Genomic DNA, 26,420 nt, shown 5'->3' on the forward strand with positions numbered 1-26,420 from the left:
CCACCCACCTCACATCTTACTTGTGGAAATGAAATTCTTTAACATATAGCAAAACAGCAGCAGAAAGCTTACCAGAGGGTAAACAATCAGAAAATGCTGGCCTTCCTTCCTATAATTAACGAGAGGTCACCAAGCAGTTTGTACTATTGATGGAAGTTCAACAACCACAGGAGAACATTTGGCCTTTTCTTTTCAATTTGGTTCCAAAGCCCAGAATCATTTTACTCAAAGTCTCTATCCCCATTTCAGAGTCACTCGTCTCTTCCTTCATGGCATCAAATCCTTTTTTGCTGCCTGAAATACTTGTTCAATATCATTTCAAGGCCCAACTCAGCCCAGGGTATAATTTTTCCCTTCAAATATCCTTGACACTGCATGTCATGAAGCTTTTAATAATTTCAGTTTCACTTACACTAAAGATACCAGCTAGAGATGTACTTTTGAGCAATCGATCCCATGCTTCCTAATCCAAAAAATAGTCCTTGGGCTATTGAAACTTAAAAAAAAAAAAACTATTTTATTCATGACTTTTATAGAGGAGTAGTTAGTTTCCAATATGCTCAGTAGAAAGCACAAGCTCCCTGTTACTATGACTTAAATGAGCAAACCACCCATAGCTGTTTGGCTGTACACTGACTTTAACTTATGCCACACCCGATGGTTGCTCAGAACTGCAATAGGTCATCAGGATGGTGAGATGTCCTTTCCAACTTCAGTCCCCATCTCATGAAAATCAACTAGCAACTATCCATAAACAAGTCACCATTGTGAAAATCCCAGCACCCAGGGATGAGGCCGAAGCACCCCTCTGAAACAGAGACTAAGAAAGACTACATTAGAAGGGTGAGAGGAACAGCTACACCCTGACTGCATCACCACTCCCCCAGGCTGACATAGCACCGCACCAACAGAGCTCCCCGGGGCCTATCGTTTCTCCAGTGGGAAAAGAGAGCCCAAGGTAAGTATCCAGCTCATCCAGAATTATAAGGTGCTTCCTGGCAGGCCCACTCAGGTCTCACATCACAGGAACCACTGGGGATCAGATAGAGATGGAGAGGGAGGAGGAGCAAGGCTTACAGTAGCATCCCTCAAACCTTGGCCAACCATGTTCCCACTTGCAGTAGCACCTCAGCAAAAGACCCCAGCCAGCAGCAATGCCAATTTGCAGAGAGAGGAGCTGCTGGCCTTGTCTGGCCAGAGAGCTTGGTTAGCACTGCTGCCTGATTTGGGTTCCCATTCAGTGAGCCATACTACCACTCTACTGAGGCAGGGAAGCAAATTCACAAGCCCACCCAACTGCTGAGCATAGCCTTAAGTCCTACCCAGCCATGAAGTCTGGCCAGAGAACCCAGATAGCGAAGAAGTCCATCCTATAGCCTTGCTTGGGCAAAGAGTCAAGCCAGTAGCCCTGACCAACTGTTGAGCATAACCCCTGGCCCCATATAATCAGGGAGCCGGAACAATAATCCTGGGCAGCCTCGTAGCCCAGCCCACAATAACCCAAGCCACAGAACCAGCTTACAACCCCACTCAGCAGTGGAGCCCAGCCTGCAGTCCCACTGAACTTCAGGGCACAGCCTGTGGCCCCACATAAACATAGAGCCCAGCCAGTAACACCATCCTGATTTGGTTAGCACGGCCTGAGACCCCCACCTGACCAGCAATTGCAGAGCCCAGCCTATAGCAGCCCATTCATGGCATCTAAACATTGATACCACCTTGCCAGATTAGAGCCTGCAACTTCACCCCTCCATAGATGATTGCAGGGCTATTGGCCCAACCTGACTATTGGGCATAGCCAGAAGTTCCGCCCAAACAAGAAGCGAAGTTCACCAATGAAATAGAAACCATCAGAGAATAAAACAGAAATTCTAAAGCTGAAGAATACAATGACTACAATGAAAAATTCAAAAGGAGCTTCAACAGTAGACTCAACCAAAGAAAGAATCAATAAAATAGAGGATAAGTCATTTGAAATTATCTAATCAGAGGAGCAAAAAGAAAATAAAGAGTGAAGAAAGCCTATGGGAGTTGGAAACATACATAAAAAAGAAACAATATACACATTACACAAATCCCAGAAGGAGAAGAGAAAGAGACAGGGACTGAAAGTTTATTTAAAGCAATAATGAATGAAAACTTCCCAAATTTGGGGATAGAAACAGGCATCCAGATTCATGAGGCCCAAAGAATACAAAATAGGTTGAACCCAAAAAGGGCTACACTGAGGCATGTTGTAATTAAATTGTCAAAAATCAAAGACAAAGAAAGACTTTGAAAGCAGTGAGAAGAGACAAGTTACACACAAAAAACACCCATAAGATGATCAGCAAATTTTTCAACAGAAGCTCTGCAGTCTAGGAGAGAGTGGGATAATGTATTCAAAGTATTGACAAAAAAAAGAAGAAGAAGAAGAAGAATATAGCAAGCAAAGGTGTCCTTCACAAATTAAAGGAGAGATTATGCTGTTCCTAAACAAACAAAAGCCGTGGGAGTTCATCACCACTGGACCTGCCTTACAAGATAGGCTAAAGAATATTCTTCAAGCTGAAATTTTAAAATGCTAATTAACATTATAAAAACATATGAATGTTCGGAAATTACTGTTAATGGTAAATATAGTCAAAATCTAATTAGTATTGTTAACGGCGGTGCATAATTAATTAGAACTACTCAGCAAATGCAATAAAGTCGCAGGATATAAAATCAATGCACAAATGTCAGTTGCATTTCTATATACTAACAATAAACTATCTGTAAAAAAAATTAAGAAAACAATCCCATTTACAATTGCATCAAAAATAATGTTTAGGAATAAATTTAACCAAGGGGGTGAAAGATCTCTACATTGAAAACTACAACACATTGATGAAAGAAATTGAAGAAGACACAAATAAATGGAAGAAAGGATATCCTGTCTTCATACATCGGAAGAATATCGTTAACTCTCTATATACCAAATCAATTCTCAGATTCAATACAGTCCCTATGAGAATTCCAATGTCATTTTTCACAGAAGTAGAGAAAACAATCTAAAATGTGTATGGAACCACAAAAGACCCTGAATAGCCAAAGCAATCCAAAGAAAGAACAAACCTAATTTCAAACTATATTACAAAGCTATAGTAATCAAAACAGTATGGTATTGGCATTAAAAACAGGCACATAGATGAACGGAACAGAACTAAGATCCTAGAAATAAACCCATGCATATACATTCAAAAATATTTGACAAGTGAACCAAGACTACTCAATGGGGAAAAGATAGTCTCTTCAATAAATGGTGTTGGGAAAACTGGATATTTACATGCAAAAGAATGAAACTGGACCCCTATGTTACACCACTCACAAAAATGAAATCAAAATGGATTAAAGACTTAACGTGTCTGAAACTATAAAACTTCTAGAAGAAAACATTGAAAAAAATCTCCTTGAAATTGGTCTTCACAAGGATTTTTTGGATACAACATTAAAAGCACAAGCAACAAGAGCAAAAATAAACAAGTGGGATTATATCAAACTAAAACCTTCTTCACAGCCAAAGAAACAACTGAAAAAATGAGAAAGCCATCTATAGAATAGAAAAAAATATTTGCAAACCATATATCTGTTCAGGGACTAATATCCAGAATATATAAAGAACTTGTAACTCAATAGCAAATCGTCATCATCATCATCATCTAATTTTAAAATGAGCAAAGGATCTGAAATAGACACTTTTCCAAAGAAGATATTCAAATGACCAATGGGTACATGAAAAGGTGCTCAACATCTCTAATCATCGGTGAAATGCAAATCAAAAGCCACAAAATCACCTTACACCTATTAAAATGGCTATTATAAAAGAGATAGTTAACAAATGCTGGCAAGGATGTGGAGAAAGGGAATCCTCGTGCACTGTCGGTGGGACCGTAAACTGGTACAGCCACTATGGAAAACAGCATGGAGATTCCTCAAAAAATTAAAAATATAACTACCATATGATCCAGCAATTCCACTTCTGGGTATATATCTAAAGGAAATGAAATCACTATCTCAAAGAGCTATCTGCACCCCCACGTTCATAGCAGCATTATTTACAATAGCCAATGCATAGAAAAAATTCTAAGTGTCCATTGACAGATGAATGGATAAAGTTGTAATATATATATGAAAGGAGGAAATCCTGCCATTTGCAACAACATAAAAAAAATTAAAGGCATTATGCTGAGTGAAATAAATCAGAGAGAAAAGGACAAATCCTATATATCACTTATATGCAGAATCTGAAAAAACAAACAAACAAAAAAACTAAACTCATTGAAACAGAAGATAGTTGGTATTTGCCAGGGGCACGGAAAGCAATGGGGATGGAGGAGTAAGTGAAGGCTGTCAAAGGGTACAAAACTTCCAGTTATAAGTTCAGGGGATGTAATGTATAGAATGGTGACTATAGTTAACAATATAGTGTTGTATATTTGAAAATTGCTCAGGGAATACATCTGACAAGTTAATACATAAGAATTATAACTATGTAAGGTGATGGATGTGTCAACTAATCTTATTGCAGTAATCATTTCACAACACATACATATATCATTACCTTGTACAACTTGAACTTACATAAAACTACATGTCAATTATATCTCAATAGATCTGGGGCAAAAGACAAAGAAAGGTGTGAGGAATGGGCTAGAGGAATGGAGAAAGCAACTAACACAACCTAGTTTCAGAGGCCCTTCCAGATTCTTTTTCGCATTCTGTTTGTCCTAGGCTGCATGCTATGTGACACACACTGTCCACCTTTTACAATTAAGTGAAAAAAGATGAGAAAGAAACTAGAAGCAAATTCTGGTGATAACTTTTTTAAAGCCACTAAATTTTCCAATAGTAAGTAATAATAATTTAAAGACAAACAATATGTTTATCTTGCTTTGCATGAAGCTTAGGATCAAATATAGGAACATTCATTTACATTTTGCAATCTTGTGTTTACACGTGTCAAGTTATGAAGACTCTTAAACCTTTTGAGTATAACCAAGCACAGGCAAAGAATGGCGGTCTCACTAACAAAACAAAAGGGCCATAGAAACAATCATCTGATAAGATTCACCCAAGACCCATTCTATCCTGCACCCTTATGATTTTACAGATACCAGCCAACACATCCTTACAAGTGAAATCAGATTAAAGAACTTTAAGGCAGCTGTTTTTATGGAGAAATGAAACACATGTACAAGTGTGAGTAGTGTCTAATAATCATTGATCCGACATTTACTACACATAACCATTGTTATACTGGTTGCACAATGTACAAAATATTTAAAATTAGTGAGATAGCTTTTGTCTCCTAGGAACTAGAATCTGAAAAGTAAGGTTAACACGTAAACATGTTAGAAGATGTTACAGAAGAAGGGTGAAGAGTATGCTAAGAGGGAGAGTAAGGAAGAATCTTACTCCTTTGCTTTGGATATTGAAATGTTACATAGGAGTGAATGGGTTTATGGTATGCTATAGTTTCCCAAAGTTATGTTCCCCAGAATGCTAATCTGGCAGATTTGGAGAAGGGCTGGTGTGGATGGTTCCATGGTTAAACACTACACATGATCCTCCTGTAGGACTCACTGCGAACATTAGCAAATTAGCAGCTCTGAGAAATCCATTACTGAAAACAAAGCACAAAACAATTCAACCTGCATGTCCCATTTTAGTTAACCAAGGAACTCTTTTACAGCACCTGTATACAGTCTTGGGAACAAATTTTGGGAAAACAAGCTGTATGACCTCAATGGCACTAAATGGTTGCTAACACTGCAGGAGAGAATGAGACCAAAGCCAGGAGAATCCTTTGTGCTTGGCCTCTTTTAGGTTGATTTAATTCATTGCACATTTCAATAGCTACTTAACAAAATTAAACACATAGGTATCTGCAATACAAGATCAAGCAAGAAGAAAAACACAAACCCATAGATGACTCCTGAATTTCCCCTCCTCCACCCTGCCCCCAAGGGTCACAACACAAATTTTATTACATGGCACTTCCAATCAAGTTGCTGAATTATGTCACATTTAGGACATACTTAGTGACCCGAAACACTTATGCCAACTAGTTGTTCTAAATTCTTACTTTGACCACAAATGTCAGTCTTCTGAAATTTTAACTCTTTTCAGAGATAAAATGTAAGAGATATGGATGCTAAGTCCTGATAGGCTATGGGTCTTGGCTTATGGCTATGCAAAAAATGGTCATTTGACCATTCCTGTACTGTGAGGAAGAAAAGCTATTAAAATGAAACCCATCAGTTGGCATTCTCAAGAAACTGAAATAGCTAAGTCCATCTAACCAGATTCATTCATATCAAGTGGTCTCATTTCTCATATTGTGCCAAGATGCCTGGACTCTAACATAAAAACATTTACTATACTTTAATAAAGGGTTTCATAGTGAACCTCTGCTCATTTCATTAACAATTATTTAAAATGTTCAGATACCATACAAGATAGTAATGAAGTTAGATTAGTAAAACCTTCTTATGGTCATCAAAAAACCATTCTTTATCCACAATTATTATAGAAAAATATTTTTTGAAAAACTCTACAGAAAAAGACTAACTGCTAGAATAATCAGATTCTTTACTGGTTTTAGGACAAGAGATGCCAGGTGAGTGCTTCCATTGATTTTTCACTTTCTCTGGCCCCTTGCACCCCTGACTGATGCTAGAAAACAACTGTTCCTTAGAGAGAATTAGGCCACCTCACAATTTCTTGCATATACGAAATTTACAAGATGGGTTAAATGCTGCATATTCTATACTGTGGGCTGGTTTTATTCTCTAATGACATTCATTTGCCACCTCCTTGTAAATGCATGAAAAATGCAAAACAATTTAAATACTAGTTTAAAATAAAACTTTCTCAAAACACATGTACACCAAAATGAGTAAGATTCACACCTCAGGTTCCTTTCCAGTGGCATACTAGAGTTGACTAGAATACTTCTCAAAAGGTGGTAGTTTGTGTGGAGGGATGCAGGGCAATGGGCACTGCAGTCAGAAAACCTGCATCTGCCCAACTCTCATCAAGTGTGTGACCTCAGATGACTTAACAGCACTCTAAAATGAAAAGGTTGGATGGAATGATTTCTGAAGTTTTTTCTAGTTCTAAATATTAACTTTTATTCTTTATTGTGTCATCAAGTACCATTTCATAGAGAGTTGTTTAAAAATGATTAATGGTTAAATTACAAAATTCTATCTAGTTCCCTTATCACTCATATTCCTAGTTGCTAGGCTTTATCTTTAAAACTGTTGGCATAAAACTGTTATAGTTCTAACCTCTCATTTTCTTGGCAGATTCTAGCCTATGAGGCCAGCTAATTGCATAGCTGATACACCTCAGTATACAGAATGCAGTCCTGCATTAGACATATTTTCGGTACACTGAATTATGCTTTTTAAAGCCTATAGTACAAAAGTGTGACTTTGTCATTTAAATGTGGCTTTTAAAATGCAGTCCAAGAAGGCATTCAAGGAAAATCATCTCGGCTTAAAATACAGATTTCTGGGCTCCAGAATCTGCATTTTAATACATACGCTGGCGATTCTTATACCACCAGTTTCAGAAATACTGGCTGAAAGCTGTAAATATTAACTAGAAATGATTTTTAAAAATAACTTTAAAAAATGGGGCACAGCTCTGAATGTTAATTAGGGGTTTTTGGGTAATTTGTCAAATTTTAGATTGTGAAAGTTGTATCAAATATTGGTTATTTTCCAAACAAATCTCTCCCTAGCTAGACAGTAGGCAGCATGAGACTGAAACTAAGCACAGTGCTTTCTTTAAAAATGTACTCAAATCCTCAAACTAAATGCATCAAAAATGCAATAAGCAATTCAAATTTTTATTTCCTGGGGTTAGGCCAAGACGACTTTTATGTTTCCGAAGCAATCCACAAAGCCAAGATTGAGGTTTCAGAGGAAGGCACCAAGGCATCTGCAGCCACAGGTATGCTCATAAGGGAAAGTCAGCAATACCTGGTCACACTGCTGCCCATATTTACCTTCGTTAGATTTATCCAGTTCAATTGTCATATTTCTAAAACTTCCCACTGAAAAGTCCACATCCCAATGTGGGAGGGCAGTTTTAAAGAAAGCAATGTTAACAAAGAGCAAAGTTTTTGACAAATAACAGGAAAAAAAGAGATATCCATTCTGAAAAAGATGTGTACCATGATCCCCATAAACAAGGAATAGAGCCATTCTGAAAATTACCTTCAGTAAGAAATTTATTCCATGAAACATTTAAAAAATAAGATACAGGGTTCACTAAGTGGTATCTTTTTAAGTTCCCCATTTACCCCATCATAACTCTAAATATCAGTAAGATGCTTTATTTCTTCAAAAAATCAAAGGATATAACTGATTTCATATCCAATTTTAATGACTTTCCTCAAATGAATAGAAAGTGCAATGGGATTCTTCTATTATCTTTCCTGCAGCTCTTTTGTTACTGAAAAGGTCTCGGAGTCCTTTTTTTAAAGCTGATCGGCCATTCATCTTCTTCCTGAGAGAACCTAACACAGGTATTACAGTATTTTTGATAGAATTCAGATAAATTAAGTATTTATTAGCATCTCTTTAGCAACAAGGGCTCATTTGTCCACTGTAGTCTAAATCAAGCATTCCCTCTAAGCGATGCTAGTTTCTACGGTGCTTCAGAAGCTTCCCAGTTGCCATGTCATAGATCCTGAGAAAAGGGAGTATTTCCTAACTACAAAGGAAACTAATATCCTCCTCCATGGATTTTCTTTTCACACCTCTCTCTCTGGTCATTTGTAGTTGATGCAGATTTTTTAAATTCAGACTGTCATTTCTGGGGAGACTTAGAAAATTCATGTAAGTAAAATAAATAATAGATTCTGACTTTTTCCAGTTGTTCCCCAGCTTTCTGGTCATTGTAGGAAAAATAATATTTCCTTCAGGATACCAGAGTAACCAAGTAGTCTTCTGACTCTCAGCAACCCTAATATTCTAGTGAATGCATTTGGATTTCTAAAATTTTTCTGTTGATTTTCTCAAGCTCGCTGAAATTACAAAACAAATGTTTGCCCTTGTAATTCTCACTATAAAACTTCATCTTAATCTTCCCCCCAAAACAGTACAGGAAAAGCCTTAGCACATCAGAATGACAAGCAGAAGTCCTTTAGCATCAACGACATTGAACAAAGTATTCAAATTATTCCTCTTAATGTTCTCCCTCCCCAGTCTGACAATCTTTTTATCAGCCTAGGAAGAAAAAGAGATTCTCAGTAAAGAGTTGTTGGCAAGTCTAAACAATGTGTTAAAAGAAATAGAATGGAACAAGACTAACAAAATCAAGCAAAAGTGGATCTACTTTAACTAAACATCAGGCATTATTTTTATTTATGGAGAGAAAAAAGTCAAGTTAGAATAATGAAAATTACGCATAGGCTTTACACAAATTAAGGAAATACTGTCAACATCATTTTATCTGAGAATCATTTGCATACTGCTGTAACTTGTGCTAGAAATCAAAGAAACACTTTTGTGACAAAAAAGGATGAAAATAATCATTCACTAGGAAATAATCTACTTAAGGATTATTTGGGGAGGAAAAAGACCATCGACAGAATATATCCTGCTAGTATTTCACCATGACCATCCCAATCCCATATATATTAGATGAAAATGTCACGTATCACTCAGAATAGGCAACAGAAAGCCCTGTCTTAGGATAAATGTGGAAAAATGAAAGATGAAAAAAATGACAGGTTCCACTCCCTTAAGAAAGAAAGAGGCAGGACTAAATTTGAACAGAAAGATCACTGTCAAAAGCTGATAGCCAATAAAGGTTGATGACAGTTTTTAAACGAGAACAATTTCTCTTGGAATTCAACTGCATAAAAATGAAATAAAATCTTTGTAGGAAGGGGCACACCACTATTCCAGTGACATAAGTTTGTAGAATAACCTTAGTAAACAGAGAATGAAAATATAAGACTAATCTAAAACCAGTGCCATAATCCGCCGCACATCTAAATATAGTCCCCGTGAATTTATTTACCTCTGAGAGGTACCTGCCCACATCACAAGGTAAAGTGGCCATTCCTCTGGTGACGGGTATTGAAGAGATTAAAAATGTCTCAACCTTCAGTACATCAAATTGATCAATCTTACTAATAAGGGTAAATGACTCAATAGACAAATGGGACACATATGAGACCATTAAGAAAAACAGCCTCAACCTTAAGATTAAACCGCTGGAAAATACCATTTGTCTAGCCTAAAGTCATCCAGTGATCTAAAGGGCCCAAAAGACCTGATATTCCCTTCAGATATACACCCCTCCCTTTTGATTACAAGAATTATATAGTATTTCACTAACAGAATATGCCCAGTTCCTTAAAATGTAGAAAATCTTTTAGAGATGGGCTATTAAGCTTGAGTTTCAATGAGTTTCAAACCTTGTAAGTTTTAGGTTGAGGGTGTAGAATATGGTGGCAGAGAGATTAAGGACAAAATGAGACTGAACTAGCTGCTTCTTCCTAATTCTCATTAAGGTTCATCCCAAAAAATGGATTAAAGGCCAAGGGGCTAAAGGATTATTATTTCATGAGTGATCTGTGAAATGGAAAGAATAATTTTCTGATAAGCTGCTAAATATTAGAATAAACTAAATCCCTTTCCTAAATATTCTTGGTGAGCATGAACTTTTATCTGAATGACTTGTAATCCTTTCCATTCATTAATTTCAATCTAAATATATGTAATTTAAGACCAGACAATATATTCTGGATTTTGTGTAGCTCTTGCTGAATTAGCAACGTCACCTTAACAATTTCATCTATTAAATGATATCCCATTTTACTTGAAGGTATTTCGTAGAGGTAAAAAAGGTTTAAGGAATTGCATATGAAAATACTATATAACATTATATATGCTTCTTTTTCTTGACAGGGTTTGTCTTCAGTATTGGAAGAGTTTCAAATCCCCTAGACTAAAATCAACAGATCTCAAACATGTTCTCCACTTTCATCTATGCTTTTCTTCATAAAAAGTTACAATTTCATTTTGCTATACCCTTGAAATTTAAAAAAATGTTCTGCTAAAGTGTAAAAAGATAAGGGTGATTTTCAAATGTTATGAACCTAAAAATATTTCAATTTTACTATAATTTTATAAATTTATTTCACCCTCCTAATCTAAATGCATTTTAACCTTTTTCTACTGGTTACCCCAAAAGCACTACAAGGCACAGCAGTGATCTATGAATGGTGAATGAGTCAGGTAATAGGGTCATGTTCTCAGTAAGGACACATGAGGCCATTTTACTGACAGCGGGCAATGAATAATGTTAGTTTTCCTTATCCTGGGTAATTAGGGGGGATGGAAAATGAGCAAAGTCATCTTAAATGTTTTTCCTTTCCATTTAGCTTCTAAATAAAATGGAGAGTTTAAGTGTGAGAATAACGGATCAAAACAAAGAGATCCCTTTTTATCCCCCAATTTGTTACGGGGCTTTTATAATCATGGCATCAAGTTGCTGAAGACTAGACATTTCAGAGTATGTGAGGTACCTCATACTTAAAACTCCCTAACAGTTTCAACTTAGAGCCATCCACAATCCTTGTGATAAAGGAAAAAGGACTGAAGGAAAAAAGGAAACCAATGAAGTCCAGAGGTGTCTGCTTTTTAAACAGCTTTTAAAGTGTCTGCCTATCTGCCACAGATACTGTCATTTCCATTATCTAGGCAGAAATGGGAGTACGTTAGTGTGGCCGACAAAAACTAAGAACATATAGTAAAAAGACAATGCAGATTATGTACCATGTAATTACAGTTAAGTTTAACAAATATGAACTTCAAGTGGTATATTTTTCCAATGCTAAAAAGCAAGGCTTTTAAAATTCCATTATCTTAAGATGGTTTTAAATGAGTACTTTAAATGTGATTATTTCCTAAACCACACAAGAGTAAAATAGAGCATTTATTGATGGAATAACAAAAGTGCTTTTCTTAAATATTCTTCAAAATACATTTGTACAACTTACAATAATATATCCAAAATAACTGTATATACAAAACATTACCTAGTTTTAATGTATGTGCTTTTTTCCCCAAAAATTACAAAGTAACTTTTTTATTTTTTTGGCAAAGTTCAACCTTAACAGAGGTGACAATTTTAAAGGTTGGTTTAAGAAAATAGAACCTGAGGGAAATTGACACGCAAGAGTCAATGACAAGCAAGAGATTTGGAGGAATATTTTTAGTTTGTTAAATAAAAATGTTTTTTAGAGTGATACTTTTCACATTACAAAAATAAACCAAAATGAAGAAAAGGTCACTGTAAAATGATGGGAAAAGGATCTGTAGACTTGCTCTTAGTATTTCAAATAGCCAACAATGCATGTCAAAAAGGAATGCAAGATCACAACAGTCTTGCATTTACTTTGTATTTGGAGAAGATATACTGAAATAAGTGGCCACATTCTGTTTTCTTTTAATTGCTATTAATATGGTTGATCTGATTGGCTCTTCGATGAATTTCATCCAAGAAGTTCTCCAGTTGTTCTATTAGCATTCGTTTTTTAAACCTGTATAAAAAAATAATAGCACTCTCAATTTCTTTTTAATGTATAAAGTTATATATCATTATAATTTTTTTTTTTAAGAGAGAAACTGCCTTGGGAAGATTTTTCAAAGTGAAATGAAAATTAAAATTCAACAACTTTATGATATATAAAATCTGCTGGAAGATTAGCAAATAATTTTATCAGTACAGTATTATAATTTGTTCCTAAAACAAATAATCTAGGCCTAAGTACAATGGGCAATAGGTTATTCCTTCCGCAATCAAAAAGAAAAAGGAAAAAAAGGGAAAAGGAAAAAACCTCATGTATACAAGGATTAAAATATTCCAGCAAAATTAGGGCTCCCAAAGAAATGATTCCAATAGCTTCTTCTTATGCTCTTTGAAAGTTAAATGTTGAAAGGAATATGAACAAAGTATGAATATAATCCCCCAGAAAATGGAAGAAGACATGAAAATGAGTAGCACTTAAAAACCACGGTGTTCTGCCATTATAATTGGACAGCTGGCAAATCAAGGATAATTATCGACATCTTGAGGAGAGAATATAACAGTTAAAGTTTAAGCAGTAATTTAAAAAATTTTCCAGTAATAAGTACACTAAAATTGCATTTGTCTACGTAAGTATTAATACTGCTGGTACTTTTTAGAATATCCCCAGACATTGCCCAATTAATACCCACTTCCTTTCTACTTGTAAACTAATGAATAGCCACAATAAAATATACAACTCTCTAAAAGGTGGCAGAAGTAGAGTGCAGGCACCAGAAATATAACTAAATCCATGAAGTCTGAGCTGACAGAATGTTACATAAAGAGCAGAGTAGGTTAAATACTCAAAACAAATAATGTGAAAAGTTATGTCCTTATCTTGCATATTCAAAGTGACCTATATATACTCTAACCACTAAAAAAAGAAAGAAAGAAAGAGAACTAACTGCTCTAAAACAACCTCTAAGTGTAGCATAGAAGAAACTGGGAGACTAATTAAAGAATGGTTATATTTGGAAGGACAGATAAGATAAACGCTAAGTCTTCTTACAATACTAAGTCTTAAAGAAAAAAATAAAAAAGGCTTTTCTGTACTCGCTAAACTCATACAACTATGCTTTTCAGTTAATTGCACTATGTAGTTACCATTTATAATCTTGATCCACATTCCTCGTACAAAAGTTCATAATCCTGGGCTACTGAAGCAATCAGAATAAGGCCCATTTGTCTGACTCTGGTCCCCTTACTTACTGACTCTGGTCCCCCTTAATTACATGTTTTCCCACATACAAACTGCATTAAAATACTGTCTTTAAGGTTATTTCTAATTGCTGATTAATATTAACCATAGTCTAAATACCAAAAGGAGAAAAATTAAAGGCTATAAAATATAAAGGAGACCAAAAAGCCATAGAGCAGAATAAATGAGAATTATGCAAGTATCTGTAATTTTATAGAGAGGAAAGGTTCATAATTTCTAAAGAATTTGTATATGGTTTCTTTTTAAATGAACTTACAAATGAACTAAAAAAGACAAAAGTACATATATGAATGTGTCATATATAAGCATAACAACATGAGTACAAAATAGATACTGTTAAAACAATACTGACTATAATATTCAATAGATTATTTACCTTGATGCTTCTTTAATGACATTTTGTAAAAATATTAGTCTTGTTTGTAAACTGCCTTGCACATGCTTCAGTAAAGTGAAGATTCTTTCATATTCTTAAAACAAGAGAAGCAAAAAAAAAAATTAAGTGGCTTTCCTTTGCGCTCTTATTCAATATTTTTCTATTGCAGTTTACTACGTCAACATATACTAAGACGAAAACAAAAATATTTTACATAAAATTTTTACTGCTCATTGAAGACTTTATTATACATATATTTCATCATATATCAAAAAAAGATAAAATAACTTGTCAAATACTGCTTTTTTTGGTAAAAGTTCCCATTAAGGTATCAAAGATTTGACGTATGAATAAATAGGTTTTTGGTAGTGCCACTGAAAAGTAAGAAGCATGTTGCCTTAACAAAAACCCATCTTTATAATTTAAATTCTAAACTACAGCTAACATGGGGAGACAGAGGTTGGGGGTACATGTAGGAAAAAAATAAAACAGATTAAGAGTGCTATTTCAGTTTCAAGTTTTCACAAAACACTCTGCCACGGACTATAAGATCTTGAATGGCAAAGACTGAATCTTATCCACTTTTGGACCACCCATGGGTCACTGTACCATCACAGCAAGTGATCTGTCAGCACCTTCTAAATGAATGCCAATAATATTGAAATTTTATCCCACAATGTTCTTTTGTATTCACATAATAGTTTTCATAACTTTAGCTTTTTAACCTAAACATATCCCTACTCGCCATCACAATTTAAATCTTAAACACAGTGGCAAGCACTATGCAACAAACTTTACAAACATGAAGTCGTTTAACATTCACATCTTTTGGTTTTTAAAATTCCAGTTACTGGTTAAAAGAATACTCTAGACCAGTGGTCACCAGTCCGTGGCCTATTAAGAACCGGGCTGCCCAACAGGAGGTGAGCGGCGGGCCTAAGAGCGAAGCTTCATCTGTATTTGCAGCTACTCCCCAGCACTAGCACCACCGCCTCAGCTCCACCTCAGATCAGGCATTAGATTCCTATAGGAGCCCCAGTTCCTGATGCCAAAAAGGTTGGGGACTGCTGCTCTAGACTATGGGTTCCTATCATGGTAGGAACTATGTGTAACTTATCTGTGTGCTTCCTATGCTCTCAGTCCCCTCTACTTACCACACTCAGTCCAGTACTTTGGATATAGCAGATATTCAGTTAAGTGTTTGTCAGCTAAATAATCAAACCTTACATAGCTTACATATCATTCAAGATTGATTTAGAATCAGATCTGTCCTTTAATTTAACTTTTTTTCTTTTGAGCACACACAGAAATCATATTTGAGGTTTGTCTCTAATTATACATACTTCTTCCTGGCTTTCGGATCTCTTTCATTATTTGTGCTTTTAGTTCAGTGTTGATTTCTTCATGGCTTCTGCAATGCATCAATTTCTTTCCTTTGTTAAGTGAGGATGCTGGTAGATTCTCTTCAGGACACTGTACTTTATCTCTTGGCTCCTCATGATTTTCTAAAAATCCGCCAACAGCGAGGTCATTAGTTCCTAAATGGTCATGACCAAGAGCCTCTGTATGATTGGTCGGTCGTTCTAGTAAATTGGCTGAAGAAGATGTCAAAAATTCAGTATCCAGAGCATTTGGTGTAATATCTGATGAAAGTTGGTCAGCAACATGATTTTCAACCACATCATCTATTGTTGAATCATTACTGGCTTCTGAAACTAAAAACAAAAATAAGGGAAAAAATGATGAGAGAATTTCAAAGCACACAGTAAAGAAAGCTACAAAGAAACATCATTATAGCAAATCACAACTGACTTTGACTGATGCAAATTAATAATGTGATATAGTTCCTAAGCTTTGCCAAAAATATTGTAGATTCTACATCAAACATTCACAATATTTACAAAATCTGTACAATTTCTGCCCTTGGGTCAGGGGGATGTGGGGCAACTTCAACCAGCTTTTAGTTCTGTTTTATTCCACAGCACATTGAACAAGTAGGGTTTTAATGCTTTAGGGAAATATATAGGATCAAGATTATCATAATTATCCTTCTTTAGACCTAGATCATTCCAACCTACCTGTTTTATCCATTTATTATCATACAGAGTCAAAAGTAAACACAGAGACTTTAAACTGTTCAATGTTCTCCAGGTAACCTACCACCAAACAGATTATTTCACAGTATACCCTTTTCTTATACCCATCCACATGGTCTTCATTACTTGAGCAATGCAGAACCTGGTGCCCACTTCAACTCCTTAGACAACTAGACAAAAGCTTGCCACCTTGCCACTTAACATTAGATTATTATACTTGCTGTCCATAGAAAGCAGTTGATTCTAAGTTCCCTGATTGCTGGCCAAACCTCCAGGACACCAAGCTGAATTCGTCTCTACCTCCCTCACACTTACTGTCCAAAATGTAAACTCATCCCCACAAAAGTCCCTCCAACTCTGACTCCTTCTTAAATTCTATTCCGTGATATGCAAACTTTACTAATATCTTCTACAACTCCTTTGTTAACTTTGTAGCTTTACTGAAAAATAAAATGGCTCTCCTTTTCAGATCTGAAGTAGAAACTGCTTTCTCTCAAACACTCTCCATGGATGTAGAATCACTGGTTCCTTCACATCCCAGAACCACCTCGAAGTCCTTTTTCTATGAACTCTTATTAAAAAACAAAACAAAACCCCCCAAAAACCCTCTTGCTCTTTTGAGGGTCAACTATGTCACTCTACTCATCCTCTCTCTTCTCATTACTATCTTTATTGATCTCCAGGCACAGCTCTGTGGTCATGGATGTCTCTGGCACCTGGTTCAGATGTCCTCCTACCCCCATGTCACTCAGGATATCATTCTAGGTCCTTACTACTCAAAGTGTGGTCTGTGGACAAGTAGTATGAGCACCACCTGAGAGCTTGCAAGAAATGTTCATCAAAAGCCCCACCCCAACTAAATTAATTAGATCTAGTTTAACTAAACCCCCAGGTGATCCACATGATTCACATCAAAATTTGAGAAGGGCTGCAGTGCATGACTTCAATATCTAAGCAGATAACCTGGCAAGAACCTGGCCTCCCAATGCCTCGTTTCTCCACTCTGAAGGAAGATCTTATCTACCAGTTGCCTCTCAAGTCAAACACAAATCCAGAGATAGAGAAGCATAGCCTTTACCTTTGCAGTACTCCTGCTACTGCTCTTTAGCTCAACCAGACTTTACTCCAGCGATTCTTTCGCTTTTTCCTTCCTATTAATTAGATGCCTTCTATATATTCATTTTCTTATCTATCCAACTTATATCCCATAATGTACCACTTTTTACCAATGCCCTGAATTCTCTCATGCTAGTGTTCTCCCATGACACTGGTAGGACATAGCTGACCCTCAGTCACATCTGATGACTCTGTATCTACCTGCTTGCTCCAGACCTGCATCTGGAGTGAGCACTGCCGGAGAAATGTGACCCAGGTCTGCAGAGAGGGCACAATCACCGTCTGTACCTGGATCTCAGCATTGCCTAGCAATCTTTTCTCCTTCTCCCACAAAAGATGATTCAAATCTTCCCCACTCTCTTCACATCTCCTACTGTCCCAATTTCTCCTTTCCTCTCAGCAGTATATGTCACCTCCTGCTTCACAGAGGAAAGAAAAGCAGAGCTGTGGGATGGGAACTTGCTCTGCTTCCCACCATTAAACCTGTACCCATACTCATTCTGCTTCATTGGAAGCAGTATTCTTTTATTGGGATCTGAACCATTCCCTTCAGCCTTTTCAGTGATTTTTATGCTGATTATGCTTTTTCTCATCTTCACTTTCAAATGGTCCCTTCTCTTTTGGCTTGATCACACGAGCATTTGAACATGCTCATCTCTCTTAAAAACAAAGCAAAATCACCATTTTAAACCTCATAACCTTGTCTAGCCACCACCCTCATATCCCACTTGCCCTTCACAGGTAAACGTCTTCAACTGGTTGTTTACACTCATTGTCTCCATTTTCTCATCTCTCACTCTTCAATCCACTTCTTTAGTCTTCTGCCCCCTTTACTCCACCAAAATTGCCCTTGCAAAGATAACCAAAGACTAACAAAACCTTTCTAATCCTCTTGACTGATCTGTTTAAGAAGTACTGAGACCACCAACCTCTCAATTTTCCTTCCCTTCAGCTTCCATGACAATAAATGCTTCTCTATTTTTTCCTATTTCTTGGATTCTCCCTTCTCAATCTCCTTTTCTGAACCTATATCTCCTCTAATTTTGGCACTTTACAGGTTTTGTTTTAAGCTTTTTCTTCTGTTTCCCTTGGTGAGATTTTACGTACTCCGGATAAACTGCTTCCTGAACCTACCTCTTTAGCATAATCCTCTTCTCCTGAGTTCCAAACTCAAATAATCATCTTCTAACTTAGCATGTCTACTTGGCTATCTAATATGCACTTCTAAACTAAGCTCACTTATCATCTCTTCCTTGATTCCACCTCTGACACCATTATCTACCCAGTGTCCCACAAGCATGACTCCTCCCTTGCCCTGGCTCCAACATCTTGTCAGTCATCACTAAGTCCTTTGCTGATAGGTCCAATTATTTCTCAAATATATATTCTTCTCACAACCCCGCTCTCAAAGTCACCATTAGTCTTCTCTGGGTTTCCTAACCAGTTCCATTCCTGTGCATCCAAAATAATTATTTAACAACATGAAATATATAGTCACTATCTATAACTTTAATTACCTTATATATATTGTTTGTGGAAAAGTTTGATTTTGTTTGATTCAGGGTCCAAATCAGGATCAAAACTGCAAGTGGTTTATATATCTCTTAACTACCTCTGAGTCTACAAAATCCTTCTGTACCTCTCTTTTTTTGTATGCATTTTTTTCTGGAAACACACTCACACACACACGATTCTTTGTCCTATAGTTTTCATAGTCTGAATTTTGCTCGTTGTATCCCTGTTTTGTTATTTAACATGTTTTTCTGTCCCTTGAATCTCCTATAAATAGGTAGTTAGATCTAGAGGCTTGATAAGATTGATGTTAAAAAAAAATTGGGGGTAAGACAACATCAGAAGTACTAGCTCTGTATAATTCTATCAGGAGGTATACAATATTTGTTTTCTCTCCAATTAAGATGTTATAAACCATCATGATTACTACCTATAATTAATAAATCCATTAATTCATTAAAGGTTCCCTATATCCACTCTTATTCTTCCCTGATTATATTCCACAAAGTATAGTCAGTCAACCTGGTCTTTATAAAATGCTAATCATTTTAGCAGAGTCATATTGTCCTTAAAGTCTAGAATCTTTACAATGGTTTCCAAGGCCCTCCATGATCTGGCTTCTGTCTATCATTCAGTTCTCACCTTATTTCATTCCAACATCCTTGCTATACTAGAATTTTTGGTTCCCTTAATGCCCTTCTCCTCATTGTCTACCCTATACATATTTTACATCCTCTTCTTAGACTACTCCTATAGCATAGGCAAATGCACAGCTTTAGTTAACTAATTCCCATCCATCCTTCAAGTGTTGGTTTCAATAACTTCCTCAGTAAAATGTCTTGACCCCCAAAGACTAAGTTAAATCCTCTTGCTAAATACTTTCACGACATATCTGACTTCCCTTTATAACATTCACCATACTTCTAATGATATGTTCAATGACTTTCTTTCTTCATTCATTATAAATGAAGGCAGAGATCACTACTTTCTTAATCACTGCTATTCCTCAATGCCTAGCATTTCTAAAATAACATAGGTATTTAATAATTAGTTGTTGCACTAAACTGATATTGTAAATCATCTTTCTATGGGTATTGATAGTGCCCCTTTAAATACTACTATTTTGAAATCTTCAGATTTATAATACTTTAGCTCATTATAGCTAATAAAACAAATGAACATATGAAATGTTCAACAAACATTCATTAAAAAGACATAAAAATAATTACATGCCAAAACTTAAACAAATATCTTCTCTAGACACTCTTGGACTTTATTATTTTTTTCCAAAATCTATTTAAAAATTTCTTCTCTGAAGAACCAAAAATTAACAAATAATGGTTTTGCTTTCTTTAAAATCTTACTTTTATGAAGAGGAAGGGGTTTAATAAGATCTGGCTGTGCTTGAGTCATAGGTACAGGTGGTCCTTTTCCTCCAATATGATTGTTCACAACTGGATTCTGTTGTCTGCCTCTTAGTAGTGGAGACATACAGCGACGTCTTTTAGGGATCCCTTGCATATTTGGTTCTCCAGGTCGTTTATGCTTATTTTGAGGTCCAGCCACAAATTCATCTGCTTCATCTATCATCATCCCCTATAACAAAAAAAAAAAAAGAGAATATAATTTCCCTGAATTTACATACAGTTTTTAAATGACACAATTGCAATTCCCATTAAAACCACTATACTTAACTATGTTGACATTTATTAGATACTCTACCAGGAAAATAGCTTCAGCTTACTTTAGTTAAATTAAAAACTGGTAAATCCATAGTAACTAGCACAAATGAATTTATATAATGGAACGTTTCAAATTTACCTTTTTATCCAGCTTAAAGGGGTTGCCAAATGTATGCAACCTTCGAGGTTGATCAGGATCAAGTTCTCTTAGTGGAGAAGGTACTTGCTTGAGGTATTCCTGGTAATTCCCCATTTGTGCTATAGGAACACTGTGCACTTGATCTTTTCAAACAGAATAGAGCAACAACGAAAGTTAAACTTACGAAAAGCTGTTCTAGTTATCTAGTTATGAATGCTACCTGGTGCTATTCTAGGCAATCTTCCCTTACTACATATTCTAAATTAATTAATTTATTGCCATTTAAAATGGTGTGACATAAACATCTTTGAGATTTTTAAAATAAAATTTTAAATCATTGATTTTTTTAATCCTTAAACAAAAATATTGCAGCGAATTCAGTGCATAGAATAAGCAATATATGTAACCTTATCATGAAAAGGAACCTCTCTTCTACTCTATTCCAAATTAACAGAATTATAACTGAATTTACAGAATAAAGAAATCACCAGATAACCCTTTTTACATAAAGCTAGAGTTGGAATGGTTACATCAGAGATAGCAAAGGGTTAAATTCTCATCTGACTTGATTTGTAGTAGGTGTCATCGACATAGTTGAAGGAAATATCAGAATATGACAGGTATTGGCCACCCAGAGTTAAACCATCAGATATTAGTATGCCACAAGACAATGGCTACGGGTGTCTGTGTGTGTGAATGTATAAAAAAGCAAAAGGGAAACTTAGCTGTTAACAAAGGTTGTTACCTCTGGGGAATAGAATTTGGGGTAATAGTTATGGTAGAAAAAAATGCAGAAAGACTCAGGGATGACTCACTCTTTACTTCATTTGTTTGAATTTACAATGAGAATGTACTACTACTGTAATAATTCATTAAGAGTTATAGTATAACCATGTTACAGAATTATACTAAGTAATAATTCATTAAGAGTTACAATATTACCATATTATGTTTTTTCAATATAAAGAAAAAAATTTACAAAAGAAATACCAATATTAAAACCGTGACCTAACCTTCATCCTGTCCTTTAAGAAATCTGCGGGTGCTCTTCATAAGATTAGATCTCATCCTTGTTAAGTGATCCAAAAGATTCCGTCTTGGTATGTCATATGCATTTCTAAATGTCTGTGGCTTCAAATCCTATGGAAAAAAATTCAAGGATAAAAGTTATTTACAAACATAGAATTAAGAGACTAAAATCTCTAGCCTGTACCTAAGGTATGAAAATATGATATACGAGTTAACTAATTAGCTTTAAAAATAAAGAGTTATGATGTAATCTTAATGTGCTGTTTTGGGAACCAAAAAATAAAAAAATCAGTAGTGAGCTCAACCAAATAATCTCAAATTCACATCTAACTTAAGATTTTATTATACATTCTGGCTAAGAGAAGTGAACGTCTTATAAAATGTATTTCCGAATTTTAAAGACTGACGATTTTTTAAAAAATAGCTTTGATGTATAATTTACATACCATAAAATTACCCATTTATGTATAGTTTGATGACTATTAGTAACTTTATAGTTGTGAAATAATCACCACCATCTAGTTTTAGAACACTTCCATCATCTCAGAAAATTCCTTATGCCCATTTGTAGTCAATCCCTATTCCTAACCCCAGACAATCATGTATCTGCTTTCTGTCTCTCTACATTCCATTTTATATATGGAATCTTAAAATGTCTAATCTTTTCTATCTGGCTTCTTTCATTTAGCATGATGTTTCTGAGATTCATCCATGTTGTTCATGTATCAGCAGTCTGCTCCTTTTTTCTGTAGCATAGTAGTATTCCATTACATGGATATACCATATCTTTTATCCAATCACCAGTTGATGAACACTGGATTGTTTTCAGTTTTGAGGTATTACGAATAATGCTTCTATGATATATATTTTCATTTCTCTTGTATAAATACCTACAAGTAGAATTGCTGGTTATATAGCAAGTATATATTTACCTTCTTAAGAAACTGTAAACTATTTTCTATCAGCAATGCATGAGAGTTCCAGTTACTCTACATCCCACCAACACTTGATACTTTTCAGTCCTTTATTAAAAATTTAGTCATTCTAGTGGGTGTAAAGTAGGATCTCCTTATGATTTTAATTTGCCTTCCCTTAAATTAATACACAGACATTTAGAAATGCATATGACATACCAACCCTCAATAAGGTTGAGCATCTTTTCATGTCCCTGTTTGAGCTTGTATACCTCATTTGGTGAAGTGCCTATTCAAATATTTGCTCATTTTTTATGGGGATACTTGTCTCTTTATTATTGAGTTCTTTATTCAATATATGCTTTTCTTCTAGGCTGTAACTTCCTGTTTATTTTTCAAAGTTTCAAGACAAAAATTTTAATTGTAATAAAGTTCAATTTATCAAGTGTTTTTTTGTGTTGTATTTTAGAAATCTTCATGAAAATTTTCTCCAGTTTTCTTCTAGTTTATAGTTTTAGTTTTATATTTATGACCATGATTACTTCAAATTATACTTCAAATAATGTTAGTTCATGTTAGTTCAAATAATGTCAAGTTCATTATTCTGAATATGGATATCCAATTGTTCCAGAAGTATTTGTTGAAAAGACTGTATTCTCACTCACTGAATGATCTTGGCACCTTTATTAAAAACTACATGTGTGAGGGCCTACTTCTAGACTCTATTCTGTTCCATTGATCTATAAGGTTACCCTTATGCAACAACACACTGTGCTGATCACTGTAGTTTTACAGACCTTTTAAAATTAGATATTGCAAGTCTTCTAACTTTATTCTTTTCCAAAATTGTTTTAGCTACTTTAGTACCTTTACATTTCCATACAAATTTTAGCTCGTCTGTTTGATGAAGACCTTTTTTTAATAATGAGTATTCATAAAGCATTTTAGGATCATGCTGTGCACCCAAGGTCATAAGTGTAAGTACCGAACTACAGTGACTCTACCATTAGCTATGTAACTTCAAGCAATCTCTAAGCCTCTGTTTATTCATCTATAAAATAAATGGGTTCGGATATTCTTCATCAATATATCCATTCATTCATTCACCATGTACAGGGTCTGTTTTATTTCTAAAATTCAACAATTCAATGATAGTTTGGACAAACTGAGTATCAATTAATACAACAGAATAAAACTATAGCAGTACTATTACCTTATTGAGCAAAGCAACTTGGAAACCAGTGTATTCTTTCATATTAAGGTCCAGCAGTCTGTGAGGAATATCCTCTGAGATCCCTTGGAGCAGTTGCTGAAAATCCTTCCTATATGCCATTGATAAACCATGTGATCGGCTTCGAACTTTAATTCCTGTTTCTTGTACTACTTTTTTGCCTACAGATCCAATGACTCGATCAGATTCTATTTTGGCCTAAAGTAAAAATAAACAAGAATTATCTTGATGTAATCTAAATTGGTAAATTAAATAGTAGAGTTTTAGTCTTATATAAATTATTACATTAAAAAAGTATATAAGAAATTAAAAACTCAAGTTGTGTAGTTTACGTTAATTACTTGGTAAATTAAATATAATTTAAACAATGTCTTATGATGTTAAATTATTAGAATTTTAGCCTTTTGGAGCAGGAAAAACAAATACAACTTCAATTTATTTTATTATTACCCACTACACTTATCTCATGAAATGTAAAGGTACCCTAAATGAAAATATGTATTTCTAATTCAGAGGTGATATAAAACTAGGAAAAAAATCATCTCAACAATATTCACTTAAAAATACTGTTATTAGCACAAAACTAAATGTTCATAAATAAGGCATATAATGTAGTTTTTCAGTGGAATCTAATAGCAATATTTTGACTCTTTACAACCTGCACTTCAATTACTAGTTAAAATCAAGATGGCGGAAGTACTGGTAAAATAATGTATTTTAAATGACATTAATAACTTGGCAGTCAATTAAACTGTAATTATCATAGTACTTGTTAATGTGATCCATGCCCAAAATGACAAAATTCAATATCTTTTATAAACATTTCAAAAAAAACTGCTATTTTGTCTAAGTAAAACAACTTTGTAAGATGAATTTCACAAAACAAAGAATGTTGGCACACAGGAAGTCTAGGACTACACTGATAAAGCCATTTTCATAAACTAGAAATTATCTGAAATTAACATTCGAAGACACAGCATGCCACGTACTTGAGACAGAACTGTTAATGTATGTGGTTTTAAAATGTAATATACTAATATAATAGAATTCCATTGAAACTATCAAGCACTAACATCTGGTTTGTTAACCATCTCAGCCAAAACTATTCAAAATACTTAATGGCTCCATTTCTTAACATTACCTGTTGACTCAATTTTTTGAGGTATGAAATGACACTGTAACTAAGTCCATATTCCATACTGTCTGCTATTAGGTTAGGTGCTCCCATCATTCTAACAGCTTTCTTCAAAGGCTATAAGTAAAAAAGAAAACATCACTCAATCCTAAGGCTGTCAAAAATTTATGACTACATGCATTAAGTCAGTTTTGAAAATTTCTCCAAAAAGACTTTTCTTCAAAAAGAGAGTAACATAATCAATCATATTTGCATTTCAGTAAAATGTTTGTCAATGGTATGAAAAACAGTTTGAAATAGTTAAAAAGGATTAGAGGCTATAATAATAACATCAAGGGCAATCAATAAAGAATGAAGTCCTGGACCTTAGTATCATTGGAAATATTATTAAATTTGGAAGAAAGTGGCAGAAGACACATTGCAGAAGTAGATTTGATAGAACCTGGGTAACTAAAAAGGAGTCAAAGAAAACAAGATTCTATCTTGGGTAACAGTGGGTTGTGACTCCACCACTCACTAGCTTGGTTACCCTGTAACAAGTTATATAACCTCTCTGTACCTTAGTTTCTCACTGGAAAGATGATGATAATAGTATCTACCTCGTAGGGTTGTCATGGGATTAAATTACTACATGTAAAGCACTTATAAAAGCATCTGGCACACAGTAAGCATTCAGGAGGCATTTACTATTATCATCAGCTGAGCTGAAAAAAAACAGAAACAACTCTGAAGAAAAAACAAAGAGGAGAAAAAAAATGTCTAATATTTACTATGGATGTGGTATAGTGAAGTAATTTTTAATTGTAAGGAGAGACCAATTGAGAACCACTTTGTACAGTGAAAAAAATATCACAAGTGGAAGTGTATAGCATATGTGAATGGGACAAAGACAGAAAAAGGATGATAATTCACTGACATATTAAAAAGTGTAAAAGCACTTGTGTCAAACCGGAATTAAATCCCAGCTTTGTATTTAATACTCATGTAGCTTTGGCTAAGTCCTCCAGGTTCCTATGAAATGTAAATGTAAATGAGTCAACATATGTAACAGTTCATATTCACAGTGTTTCTTCTTTCTCATTCTCTTACATGGCAGGCACTATGTGCTAGACACTCATAAAACTTCTCTCTTAAAACTATAACAAACATGATTTTCACAACTCAAGAAATTAATGTTCTTATTAAGAACCATTTACAAAGATTATAGTCAAATGCCGTAATATTCCTACATTAAAAGCAGAAGTTTAAAAGTGTTTTTTCAGTGTAGGTCTTTTTGGTAAGAAGTTACTTTTCATAAATTAGTGTACTTAGTATATATATGTTCTTGGTTTTATCTACTATGATAAACTA

At 34.9% G+C, this 26,420-nt stretch overlaps 2 protein-coding genes across 5 annotated transcripts in view; one reads left to right on the forward strand and one right to left on the reverse strand.

Moving 5' to 3' along the window:
• SERPINE3 (serpin family E member 3) overlaps positions 1–8,622 on the forward strand; it is a 28,512-nt gene extending 19,890 nt beyond the window's left edge. For all 3 annotated transcript variants that reach the window (XM_039839411.1, XM_039839412.1, XM_039839413.1), the window contains 2 exons: positions 7,897–7,983; positions 8,477–8,622. In XM_039839411.1, coding sequence (XP_039695345.1) covers positions 7,897–7,983; positions 8,477–8,592 — 203 coding nt within the window. In that variant the 3' untranslated portion in view covers positions 8,593–8,622. The remainder of the gene's footprint in view (positions 1–7,896; positions 7,984–8,476) is intronic.
• A 750-nt stretch (positions 8,623–9,372) lies between these two features.
• Positions 9,373–26,420, reverse strand: part of INTS6 (integrator complex subunit 6) — an 82,987-nt gene continuing 65,939 nt past the window's right edge. The window contains exons 11-18 of one of the 2 annotated variants that reach the window (XM_039839408.1): positions 25,077–25,187; positions 23,918–24,133; positions 21,775–21,901; positions 20,762–20,904; positions 20,305–20,536; positions 15,560–15,931; positions 14,217–14,310; positions 9,373–12,592 (exon numbers count right to left, since the gene is read on the reverse strand). In XM_039839408.1, the coding sequence (XP_039695342.1) occupies positions 12,499–12,592; positions 14,217–14,310; positions 15,560–15,931; positions 20,305–20,536; positions 20,762–20,904; positions 21,775–21,901; positions 23,918–24,133; positions 25,077–25,187 (1,389 nt within the window). In that variant the 3' untranslated portion in view covers positions 9,373–12,498. The remainder of the gene's footprint in view (positions 12,593–14,216; positions 14,311–15,559; positions 15,932–20,304; positions 20,537–20,761; positions 20,905–21,774; positions 21,902–23,917; positions 24,134–25,076; positions 25,188–26,420) is intronic. The other variant, XM_039839409.1, reaches the window with a different exon arrangement.

Source organism: Pteropus medius, unplaced genomic scaffold, assembly GCF_902729225.1.
Source record: "Pteropus medius unplaced genomic scaffold, Ma_sr-lr_union100, whole genome shotgun sequence".
NCBI classification, from domain to species: Eukaryota; Metazoa; Chordata; class Mammalia; order Chiroptera; family Pteropodidae; genus Pteropus; species Pteropus medius.